This window comes from Dipodomys spectabilis, unplaced genomic scaffold (genome assembly GCF_019054845.1).
Source record: "Dipodomys spectabilis isolate Male_0828 unplaced genomic scaffold, ASM1905484v1 ptg000436l, whole genome shotgun sequence".
NCBI lineage: Eukaryota > Metazoa > Chordata > Mammalia > Rodentia > Heteromyidae > Dipodomys > Dipodomys spectabilis.
Genome location: NW_024871113.1, coordinates 8,642,874 through 8,656,043, shown reverse-complemented (window position 1 = coordinate 8,656,043; position 13,170 = coordinate 8,642,874). Strand labels below are relative to the sequence as shown.

Here is a 13,170-nt window from a genome sequence, read left to right as displayed (position 1 = left end):
TCAGTGACTCACACATCAGCAGGTGTGTAAAATTGCCATATAAAACTGGTGTGTTTAAGAAGCACTTAAAACAGTGTTTGGCTCATAGCGTCCGCTTTTGTTATAGTTATTAAAACATGCTATTACTAAGACTGGAATAATCTTTCTCAGTCTGAACATTTACTAAAGTAAACTTCCATAGAAGATCCCATCTCTCCCCACATTCACCCTAAGTACCTTTAATATATATTTTCAGCACTAGCATCTCCTAACAGAAGTGGTTTTATATAAATGATTTTATCCCACAATAATCATGAAGTCTTATCACTACCTTTTTTTTGGTAAGTTATGGGGCTTGAACTCTGGGCCTGGGCGCTGTCCCTGAGCTCTTCAGCTCAAGGCAAGCACTCTACCACTTGAGCCACAGCACCACTTCTGGTTTTCTAGTCATTAACTGGAGGTAAAGTCTCACGGATGTTCCTGCCCAGGTTGGCTTCGAACCATGATCCTCAGATCTCAGTCTCCTGAGTAGCTAGGATAACAGGCATGAAACACTGGCGCCCAGCTCAACCATCTTATTTGACAAGTACAAAAACAGGTATGGTAGCTCAGTTCAGAGCATTTATGTTGCACCTGAAAGGCCCTAGATTCCATCCCCGGTACCAAAAAAGAGAAGTGAATTCTAACTCTAAGGTTAAATAACTTGCCCATAGAATCTGGGATCCAGAGTAGGCCCATCATTTTTTTTTTTTAAACCTACATGTTATCTTCTGTCTTGTATTCCCTTGCATACCCCTATCCCATGAAAGCAGTAATCAAGATGTTTTGAAATCACATGAATAGGGATCCACCTTGTCCATGAGGCAGCTGGCTTCATGAGAATAAGCAGCTTGTGTTACACAACTCTACTTCTTGGAATGTAGCACAGGTGAGGGACAGAATATGGCATGAGTTTTATTTTGTCATTTTAATGTTTGATGAATGTGAAGTTCTAAAGCACACTTCTCTATCACCTGAATCCAGATACACAACCCAAATTCTATAACCAATCACAACAAAGCACTCAATTTTTATCTCTACATAAATGAAGAAGTAATTTCCACCACTAATCACAAGAATGCAAGAACATAGAAAACTTTGGATTTATGCTAGTGAGAAAGATGGTAAGATTGCACTGTCATTTTTTTTTTTGTCTTCTTTTTCCCCATTCAAGACATCCTCTAGGGCTAAAGATGTCACCGAGTTTATTATGTTGCCCCTGTCCCTGGGGAACATTTGACAATGTCTGGAGACATTTCTGATTGTTACAATTTGGGGCAGAGTGGGTTACTTACTGCATCTAGTGAGTGGAGGCCAAGGTTGCTGCTGAACATCCTACAATGCCTAAAACAACTCTTTCTACCTGCTTCATCAGCCAAAAGAATTTTCGGGCCCAAAGTCTAAGTAGTTCCAGAGTAAATAGCCACTATGCTATTTACACTTAGTTACACTGCTTTATAAGAGTATAACAAAGCTGCTGTAGAGGGGAAAAGAGAGAAATGTTAGTAGTTCTTCTGACAACTACAAACTGCCATCAACCTCCTTTCCTGCTTGCTGAGGAACAATCCCTGAATAACTGGGTTGGATAGCCAATATAGCTACAAAATCTAGCATTTTGCCATTTTGTCCAATTTAGTTTCTGAACAGTTAACTTAGGTACTAACCTAGCTGTGCCCAGAGAGGATTATAAGGATGTGTTTTGGCCAACATGTTCACTGACTGAGAGGTGCGCTTCTCTGAGAAAGCTTTAATGGGAGGGTGGTCAACAGGCATGACGGTTGGTACCCAGGCCAGGTGGTAGGTTAACACTGCAGTCAGCAAGGCAGCAAAAAACCTTGGGAGAAATGGAATAAAACAGATCATTCAACAGAATAATCCATGTCCTATATAGTACATGCACTAGCTATGGAATCTGCACAGGTGTTTCCAGAGAGTTGAAGCTTACTGGTTCTTGTTGATTTGTTCTATCAAAATTGTAAATTCCTTGAGAAAGCGCTGGCACAGGTGGTTTTTTTCCAAAGTGCTTGACATCATGGTAAGCCACACTGGTTCAGCTATCCTTGGAACAGAATATAAATTCCAGATAGTCCCTCTAGAGAAGATAGAAGGGATACATAAACAATATTTAATCTTAGTATAGCAATTTACATATTGTTTATGGCTGCTTTTACAGGACAATTACTAATTAGAGAATTTTTGACAAATATCCATTACCAAAAAATATTGCCATCTTTAATATAAAAACATTAATTAAAAAATTATGGCTTGGGTAGATGGCCTAGTACACCAGTTCGTATACAAAATTTACATCCGTAATCCTAGTTCCTCAAGAGGGTAAAATCTGAGGATTGAGATTTGAGGCCAGCCCAGATAGACAAAATTTTCAGAAACTCTTATCTCCAACTAACCAGCAAAAAGCCAGAAGTGAAGGGGTGGCTCAAATAGTGAAGCCCTACCCTTGAGCAAAAAAGCTAAGCAAGAGTGTGAGGCTCTGAATTCAAGCCCCAGTGTCGGCACCAATAAATATTCACAATGTTCTTTGCCAGAATTTACAACTTAAGTTTTAAGTGGTTGTAATGTATATTTTTCATTAAAACCTACATGGTTTTGGGCCAAGAAGGTGGCTCAATGGTAGAATTACTTGCTTTGCATGCATGAGGCTCTGGATTTGATTCCTCAGTACCACATAAGAAAAAGCTGGAAGTGGCACTGTGGCTTAAGTGGTAGAGCACTAGCCTTGAGTTGAAGAGCTGAGGGACAGAGTCCAGGTCCAGAGTTCAGGCTCTACAACCGACCAAAACAAAAACAAAAACAAAAACCAACTACATGCTTTTGTTATTTCATATACACACACACACACACATGTATGTATGTATGTATGTTGGATTTGGGGGTGGTTCTTTTTTTTGGTGGCATCAGGTTTTGAAAAGTCACGGACTCATACTAATTAAGCAGGTATTCTATCACTTGAGCCACATTTCCAGCCCTGATTTTTGCTGGTTATTTTGGAGAGGGAATCCACAGAACTTTCTCTGCCTGGACTTGAGCCATTGGTGCCACACACCTTCTTTTGGGGGAGGGGAAGTGGGGGGGTCAGTCATAGGGCCTGAACTCTGGGCTTGGGCACTGTCCCTCAGCTTTTCAGCTCAAGGCTAGCACTGTACCACTTGAGCCACAGCACCACTTACAGCTTTTTCTGCTTATGTGGTGCTAAGGAATCAAACCCAGAGCCTCATGCATGCAAGGCAGGCACTCACCACTGAGCCACCTTCCCAGCCTCCACACACCATTATTATAGTAAAGCAGTCCAGGGAGAGAACAAGATTCCAAAGTATAATTTCAGCATTCAAGAGGTGGAAGCAGTCAGGAGAGTAACTCTGAATTTATAATGCATTTACTTGGCTGGGAAGGTGGCTCAGTGGTAGAGCGCTTGCCTTGCATGCCTGAGGCCCTGGGTTCAATTCCTCAGCACCACATAAGCAAAAAGAAAAAAGCCGGAAGTGGTGCTGTGGCTCAAGTGGTAGAGCGCTAGCCTTGAGCTGAAGAGCTGAGGGGCAGCGCCCAGGCCCAGAGTTCAGGCCCCACGACCGGACCCAAAAAAAAAAAATTTAAATTTGGGGCTGGGAAGGTGGCTCAGTGGTAAAGCGATTGCCTTGCATGCCTGAGGCCCTGGGTTCAATTCCTCAGCACCACATAAGCAAAAAGAAAAAGCCGGAAGTGGGGCTGTGGCTCAAGTGGTAGAGCGCTAGCCTTGAGCTGAAGAGCTGAGGGACAGCGCCCAGGCCCAGAGTTCAGGCCCCACGACCAGACCCAAAAAAAAAAAAAAATGCATTTACTTTTCCCAAATCAGGAGCGATGAAACACATTCCAATTTGACTGCTAACTTCATGTATGAAAGAATTGGGAAAGAACAGAAACCCATCCTGGCAAAAAGAGCAGTGGTTGCCAAGTTAGGCTGCAATGACAAGTTACAATTACACAGTACTGGGATTCACTTACTAAAACTAAAGTCTCTGAATGTTAGCACTTAATCTTGTCACCATTTCTGAAAAAGATAGACTTGGTACAAATTTCTGGTTCTGTATATTCAGTTTCTTGACCCCTGAAAAATTCTTTCATTAAAGTAGCACCTGTACTCTAAAACAAAAACTAGTTTTGAGTCTGACAATTGCAGAGAAATAAATTCAGCACTGCCCACATAAAGTATGAACAGTTTTCTAATTATCAAATTGCCATCAATAAGTGCAACTTCAGCCAGGTGCTAGTGGCTCCCACCTGTAATCCTAGCTACATAGGAGGTTGAGATGTGAGGATCATGGTTCAAAGCCAGTCTGGGTAGAAAACTCTGGGACTCTTCTCAATTAACCATGAAAAAGTAGGAAATGGAGCTATAGCTCAAGTGGTAGAGAGCTATCCTTGAGCAGCCCAGACTCTGAGTTCAAGTCCCAGGCCCAGCGCGCGCGCGCGCGCGCGCGCACACACACACACACACACACACACACACACACACTTTCATAATAGTTCACAAATATGTAAGTCTTACTATTGTCACAATATTTTACATATAGCCCAGAATTCAGAAAAAGAGTAGTGATTTTGCTCGAATTAGCATTATAGATATACCATAAGCATCACAAAAATGTTCTAATATTTTCTCAGCTATAAAATACTTTTTCCCTGTCTGTAAATTAATAGTTTGACTCAATAGATTCCCACCTGCTACCCAGAGTAGATTACCTTTCTACCCAGACACCAGGAACAAGGACTCTAGAAAACCAGTTTCCAAAGATTATCTGTTAGAAACTCTCCAGGGAGACACAACACAGGAAAGCAATCATCAGAGGACTTCATATTTAGACAAGGACACTTACAGGAAGGCACTGGATGTGAACTAGGACTGTCCCAGCAACTGGAATATAGGTCTTGGTGACACACATCACATGTCCATGTGTACTTTGATAGAAAACCACCTCTGAACACAAGTTTCCACCTGTCAGATGGGGTAAGTAGTGTTTTCCCCTAGAGTTTTTGTGTGATAGACTTATAGACATACCTATTAATTTTTTCCATTCATTCTGCTAGAAGAATCATATAAAATACTGTTTACCATACTGATATTTTTTAGTGTTAGATTATTCACATGTTTTGTGCCATTTGGTATGTTTTTAATCTTGAAGCGTAAAGGCACTAAAATGACTAATAACTGTCAGTCTCCCAGTTGTGTAAAGAGTTTCTCTGCAACATTAAAATCCACAGCTAACGCTAGTTATGCTGCTTATCAATTTCCCATTAGGTTTTCCAAACCTTGTACTTTACCTGAATTCTCCCAGAGCCTCCATCAGGCGGCTGACATAAAACTGGACGCGTAGACCTGATTCTGCTATCTTCCTACAGGAGATCATGACCTTAATGGGAGAGAAAGTGTGCCAAATTACTCCCTGAGAAGAAATTCCTTTATAACTTACCTACTTAGCCTCAATAAAAATTGATACTATGATCAATTAAAAGCTCTCAAACTAATAATGCTCTCATTCAGCAGAAAGCAGAAATTTCCTTTTCTAAAGCAGCAAGTATCTTGATATATAGCACCAAAGATCTTCAGGATCCATCACTAGTGGGGATGATTTAACTTCCTTAGGAAAGTAATCTGACACATAGTCAGAGACTCATCATTTTTAAAGTCCCACAATCACCTGTACTTGACAGTGGATATAATCATTAGTACCTTTTCAATTGCACTTTTCAGTCTGTTCATGTGAGATTCAAACAGGGGGAAATGAGAAAAAAAGAAGTCCTGGAAGTTCCGTTGTGCTTCTTCTTTCTCACACAGGGAAAAGATGATGCTGATGGCAATTTTTTTCCTCCTAACCATGGCTGGATTTGAATTACAGGTTTCTTCAGCCAAACTAAATGTATCATCAGTCAATCTAAAAGAAAAGTAAGATTGAAAGTTTGCCTACATTAATGAGATACACTGAAGGTAAACTGTCACATCAAAGGATGACAAAGAAAGCTAATTCAGAAGATTCAGAGCCTTGACTTAAAAATTCATCTATCCCCAATTCATTCTCTTCTGTGAATCTCCATTATAAAAAAACACTAACATCCACTTGTCACACATTTTTATCTTAACATAAAAAGAAATTGAATAAAAATAATTAAATATCCTCTTGTTAGATTCTCCTCCTTTTCCCCAGGTTATTATATACCACATTGGTGGGTTTTAGATGGGTTGTAAGATACCTGTTTATTCAGAAGTTTTTTTTTTTTTAAGTCTTTTGTTTTGGTTAACAGATAACAACTGATGAAATGTCAGGAGAGGAAAGATCTCATATGGTATTCTGTTTAACACAGATATTCTATTTGAATATTTGTATATATTCTCAGGCTAACTTTCCTAAGGTTATTAAAACCATTGGGCAAAGCTATTCCTCTAAATGCTCAGGTTGAAACCATGTGAGCTACTGCGCTCTCTGGAAAATCCCTCAAGCAGAAAGACTCACCTCTCTTCTGTTCAACATAATCTTCAATAAACATACTACATACTGTATAAGCATTGGGCTCTATGCAGCCTTATTCACCATCTTCATCTCTGTTCTATGAATAACAGACAATTCTGTCATCAATTCTAAAATAGCAGAGAGTGCCATCTACTGAATTTCTGCAAAATTTCCATGGCTATAATAAAGGGGCCAGCTCTAACTTGCTTCAATACATTCCTGAAGTCTAAAACAACTGAGCTTCATGTTGTAGGCTGACATCAATTTTGAAAACTGGAATAATCTCCCCTTCCTTCTTAGTTTTGCAGTAATGGAGGTTTGTACTCAGCACTTTGTACTTGCTAGGTCAGTGAGATAGTGTTGAGCCATATCTTCCACTGGTTAGATTTAGGGTACGGTGTCTGTCTGTCTGTCTGTCTCTCTCTCTCTCTCTCCCCTCCAAGGTGAGGGTTCCACCTACTTTTAAGCTCCCAGAATTGCTGAGATTCCAGGCATATTCCACTCTGTCCAATTTCCCTCTGTGGAGATGGAGTCTTATGAACTTTTCTGCCTACTAGACTGGCCTCAACTCATATTAATTGATCCTCTCAGTCTCTCTATGGAACTAGGGTTACAAATGTGAAAACAAACACCAGGCTTATAAGTATTTTTCTACAATAAAAAGACATTAGAGAATGTGTTTACTTCAAGCCACCAGGTAAGGTACATAGGCTATTTTGCAAATGAAGAAACTAAGGCATTGTGCTTATTCAGTTGCCCTGGGAACAGAAAGTTTTTGTTTTTTTTTTTCAATAAGAGTGCTGGAGTTACAAACCAGGGTTTCTGCCTGTTAGTCTAGGCTCATCTGCTGGACAGTGAATATAACTAGACTCTGGCTAGTACCTGATCTATCTGCTGCTGCTCATGACACCTGATGCATTATGATAGGCTTCAAGCTAGCAAACACTATAGATAACACTCACAAAAGTCAAGGTTATTCCTTCTAAAGAAATCAAATAGGGTTTTTTTACACTTACGGATACCCATTTATATATAAGTACTTCAAGATGACAAATGCTTACATTTTCTCTAAGCCAGAAGCAAGAATAATTGCTTTTAATTGTGATGGTAGCAGGGCTTGAACTCAGGGACTTGAACTCTTGCTTGGCTTTTACTGCTCACCACGGGTGCTCTATCTACCATTTAAGCTGCACTTCCACTTCCAGCCTTTTGGTGACTAATTAGAGATAAGAATCTCACAGATTTGTCTGCCAGGGCTAGCTTCAAACTTCAATCTTTAGATCTCAGATTCCTGATAGCTAGGATTTTAAGCTATGATATTTCAAAAAGTTGATCATTACAGTAATCAATATTTTGATCACTGTCTTTGTATTGCTACCATAACAAACTGATTTTTAATTGTCACCAGCTATTCAACAGATAAAGGATTGATATCCAAAATATACAGAGCTCAAAAAATTAAACAATAAATAAACAAATAACCCTATTGGATATATGGGCAAATGAACTGAACAGTTCTTAGAAGTACGTATGACTGATGGATACATGAAGAACTATTCAATATTCACAGTTAGAAAGGAAATGCAAATCACAACTACATTAAGATTCTATCTTACCCTAGTCAGAATGATAATCATAAAAAACAAAAACAAAAACTAAGAAAACAGCAGAGTCTGAATGGCTCCCACCTGTAATCCTAGCTACTCAGGAGACAGAGGTCTGAGGATCTCTGTTCCATACCAGATGCTTATCTCCAATTAACCAAAAATAACAACAACAAAAATTATTGAAAGCTCTTAAGTACAGGGGTAGGGAGACCAGAAAAGAGCAAGCAATAGAAGGAGTTATTCTAATTAAAATATATGAAAATGTAATATATGTGCATATGAAAAAGGTAAGTACTTTTCATCTAGGCATGATGACAAGAGAATTTATATTCAAGACCAGTCTCAAACCAATTGAAAACACTAGTCACCAAATTATATTATATACATACATGTATGTGTATACAGACACACATCTCACAATGAATCATTTATATATATATATATATATATACACATATATATATGTATATATATATACACATATATATACATATACTGTACAATTAATGTATGCTAATACAAATGTTAAAAAGAACAAGTGTAGTTATAGGCTAAATAAAAGGTGCCAATCACAAATATACAAGTTTTAAACAGTACTGCTGTAAGGACTGGCATCATGGTCATTGAACACTGCTCTAAGGATCCCCCCCACACCCCCAGGCTTAGTACATTGTCCTGTGACTGCCACTTGGGACCCCTCTAACAATTTTATCTTTGATCTTATGTTGTTAAAGTCTAATGGAACAATGCAAATGTATGCAAGCAGTAAAGACATAAGGGGGCAGCTAGTACATGAATAGAGCATGTAACTCTGACATCAACAACTTGCCTGGTAGTTAGATATAAGCCTGCTGTCTAGGGAAGGCTAGGGTGCTTGATCCCCCAGGGTAGCAAGGCTGGGGCTTGGACCCAAACTAATGGCTTTGACTGCTAAAACATCAGCAATGGCCATATTGTGGGACAAGGATGAGAGGGGAGGGAGGGACTCCAACAAGAACAGCAGTCAAAGGCCTGCTTCTCCATAGAGCTATGCTCATTGCATCTACAAAAATATTTTACTTTCTGACCTAAGCCCAAGCACATTATCACAAATTAAAAAACCTTTACATGAACACCACAACAAAGTATGTCAGGGAGTTACTAGAATTCATCAAACAGTTAATTATCTCTGGTTTTAAACATTGCTAAAATAAACATTACATAGCAAATTTTATGGGCTAGCAGTATGGCTCAAGTTGTAGAATACTTGCCCAGAAATTATAATGTGGGAATCCTAGATCCTTGTAAGAGTTATGACTGGGTGCAGGAAGTATGAGTGGACAGTGTACATGGAGACTTCATTTAACATCCTGGTGTCTGCTGGGATGGTGTCTACGGAACAGGCAATACAAGGACTAGAGTTCAAACCCCAGTTCTGCTCCTTAAAAAAGCAAATAATCACATGTAGTGATATAGAAAATACTGTATATGCATGTGCGAAATACCACTATGAGACTCCTTTGAATCTTGAAGAAAAAAGAATGTCAGAAGTGGGTAATAGGAGAAGGAAGGCAAACCAAGGATAAAGGAGAGTAAATGTGGTCAAAATACTTTAAGTTCATGTGTGAAAATGGCAGAGGAGAATGAGGAAAGTAATGGAAGAGGAGAGTCTGATCAAGAAACATTGTATGCATATATCTACATGCCAAATGAAACACCCTTGTACAATTAATTGATGCTAAAGAAGATATAGAAAAAAAAGAAATAAATAATTAAGTGAAAAGATTGCTGTAATAAGAAAAGTTTCCATCTGAAGATTCTTTTTTTTTTTTTTTTTTTGGGGAGGGGGGGGGGGGGAAAGTCCGGTCATGGGGCCTGAACTCTGGGCCTGGGCGCTGTCCCTCAGCTCTTCAGCTCAAGGCTAGCACTCTACCACTTGAGCCACAGCACCACTTCCAGCTTTTTTTCTTTTTGCTTATGTGGTGCTGAGGAATCGAACCCAGGGCCTCATGCATGCAAGCAAGTGCTCTACCACTGAGCCACCTTCCCAGCCCCATCCAAAGATTCTTTAGGTGACCAAATTATTACTACTAATGAAGACCATTTTGCAATGAAAATTTTCACATATTTGAAGAATGTGATAGAATCAATGATATAACACATTAGCAGGCATTCTTAATTATAAAACTCATGTGGACACTTTTTAGTTTTTAAGATATTCAGAAATTACAAGAAATGTCAAGAAAACATTAATTAGCCATATATTAAAATTTATACTCATCTAAAATGAAAGTCAGACTTATACAAAACGGATCTTTATAAAAACCAAAATCCTTTGGGAGAAACTATCCCATAAGAACCATCTGATCAGGTGTACTGAAATTTCTACTCTATCAGAAATTTATCCCAATAATCTTCATAGTTCATAAAGCTCCCCTAATACTGGACTCTGAATTGGTAGAAAGATAAATATCTAAGTAAAAAATTATAAAAAAGTATTGGCCACTTTGAAGTTGTTAGGAGCAACTAACATTGTTCTTAGTATGGACTGAAAAGCAACCTGCTAAAAGTATAAATTTTATTTTATTTTTTGCTTGTTTCTTGATATACCAAGGGGTTACAGTTATATGTCAGGTAATGAGTTTATTTATTTATTTATTTGTCAGTTGTGGGGCTTGACCTCTGTCCCTCAGCTCTTCAGCTCAAAGCTAGCACTCTACGGCTTGAGCCACAGCACCACTTCCGGTTTTCTAGTGGTTTATTGGAGATAAGTCTCATGGCCTTTCCTTAGGCTGGCTTTGAGCGGTAATCCTCAGATCTCAATCTCCTAAGGAGTTAGGATTACAGGTGTGAGCCACCAGCGCCAAGCTATTTCTTTTTGAACAGTGTCACCTCTTCCCTCAATTTTTTTCCCAGTTTTAAGTGTAAATTTTAATAATGTAACAAATGAATCTTTAGGAAGGCCTCAAAAAAACCTTATGCTGGTCCATATTTGCTACTGTTATTTAAAATACCAGAACTGTTATTTTTAGACAAAGCCTTACATATTATATTTTTTTTTAATTTTTATTGTAAAGTACAGAGGAGTAACAGTTGCATGAGTAAGGTAATGAGTACATTTCCTATCAAGCATTGTTACCCCCTCCTTTGTTTTCTTTAGTAGCATTTTTGCTGCTTTATGAGCAAAGGGCCTGGCCTTCTCATTTTGTCCTGGCCCCATAAATTATGTAACCAGTCCTGAGTGCATTCCCAGGATTTTTTTAGAGGTAGAGAGAGCAATAGTGGGAGTTTGAATTTAGGGCCTTACACTTGCTAGGTGTTCTATCACTTGATCCATGTGCTCACTCCATTTTTGGCTTTAGGTACTTTTCAGGTTTTGTTGCTTTTCAGGTAGGGTCTTCTGAGGGCTGGCCTCAGACCATAATTTTCCTACTTACATCCACCCACTTAACTGGGATCACAGGCATGAATCACATACCTGGCTTTTAGTTAAGATGGGGTCTTGTTAAGTTTTTGCTTGTGCTAGCCTTGATCCTCAATCTTTATCTCCACCTCCTGAGTAGCTGAGATTACAGGTGTGAGCCTCTGCATGCCTGGCTTTCCAGGCTTTATAAATATAAAATAATAATTTAGGTAGCTCATAAGAGATCCATTAGTTCCCAATGGCCAGGTCTCTGTTCAAGTTAAAATTCTGAAAATTTTCAGGAGTTTGAGAAAGGCCACAGTCTACTTTTGATGCAAACCTGAAGCAATTCAAAGCATATTTATAGTAGAGATGTCTAAAGCAAAAAGTTTCCAGATCTGTCTGTTATCATAGAGGTTGTCATAATACCAACTGGATGGTGGTAGTGCCAACTCAAGTAATAATTATACCAATAGTATCTTCTTGGCCAATTTTGTCAACTATACCCGTATTCTTGCTAGTCACAGGATTTGCTTTATCACATTATCCTGATGAAGATGAGGAAACAACACATAGAATCCACATAATAATTTTCATCACACAATGAAAGAGGGGAAGAGCTGGGATTTGTTGTCATATTAGATTCAAAATTCTCAATCATTCCACTCCAAGTCCACCAACCAAATAAGCAAGCAGCCCAGTGAACTATCACTGTCAATTTTTCTTTCTATCTTGCTCTTCCCTTCACCATCTTACAATTCACATCTAACTGTGCCATTACTTGTATCTTCCCTAATAGTCTACCAACTATGTAAGTCCAAAACATAACTGAACCATCTTTACATCTTTACAGATCCTTATACATTGTGATTACTAGTAAACCTAATAACTCATTTCCTTGGAATAACTCAAACCCTTGGAAGGTACTGGTGTTAACATCACACATAAACTTCAGATTGGAAAATCAACTGAAACGAGGGTATAAAATACCTTAATGTGTCTCTATGCTCATATTGATATTTGTTTAGTTTAAAATTTTAAGTTATACAAAGAGAATATGCTCCTAATACAATCAGAAAAATATATAACATATGTTATATATTTGTCATATATTTTCAAGTAGCACAGGGAAACCAAAGAAGAGATTTGTTTTACTTCTCCTAACTAACAGAGCTACATCTGAAAGGTATCCAGATTTAAAAGATAGTATGTGCATTTTAACATCAAGTCTACTGCACACATGGTACAACTACCTAAGTATTACTCAACGTTTCTGTTTTAATTCATTCCCTCTTTTGAAGTTCTAACTGGTAAGTTTTCAGGCTAAGCTGAAGCTAAACACAGGATCAGTTCTTTTTCCGTTGACAACAGGCATGGATGGTTACTCTAAGTACATTAAACTGCCTAAACTAGTACTTTCCTTAGCAAGAGGAAATTTGCAACTCACCTCCTTGGAATGATGCCATTTTCCAAACTTGTTGTCTGACTTCGAAGCCAGCGGCGCTGATAACTGCTTGAAGAGGATGTAGAGGAGCTTGGAGAGGGGAAAGGTGTGATCAAAAGGCTGCTTAGTGAGGCTGCAAAGAAAATTTAAAAGTATAAGTAAGTCTATGTAACTACATGTGTATGACATTATGAATATATTTAGTACTATTGAAGTCTA

The 13,170-nt window shown here is 38.6% G+C and overlaps 1 protein-coding gene across 3 annotated transcripts in view; it reads right to left on the bottom strand.

Annotated features, from left to right (window-relative positions):
* The window catches only part of Fnip2 (folliculin interacting protein 2), a 147,715-nt gene that overhangs the window by 40,668 nt on the left and 93,877 nt on the right, over positions 1-13,170 (bottom strand). For all 3 annotated transcript variants that reach the window (XM_042668422.1, XM_042668424.1, XM_042668425.1), the window contains 5 exons: positions 12,955-13,084; positions 5,744-5,945; positions 5,335-5,423; positions 1,964-2,110; positions 1,683-1,852 (listed from right to left, as the gene is read on the bottom strand). In XM_042668422.1, the coding sequence (XP_042524356.1) occupies positions 1,683-1,852; positions 1,964-2,110; positions 5,335-5,423; positions 5,744-5,945; positions 12,955-13,084 (738 nt within the window). The remainder of the gene's footprint in view (positions 1-1,682; positions 1,853-1,963; positions 2,111-5,334; positions 5,424-5,743; positions 5,946-12,954; positions 13,085-13,170) is intronic.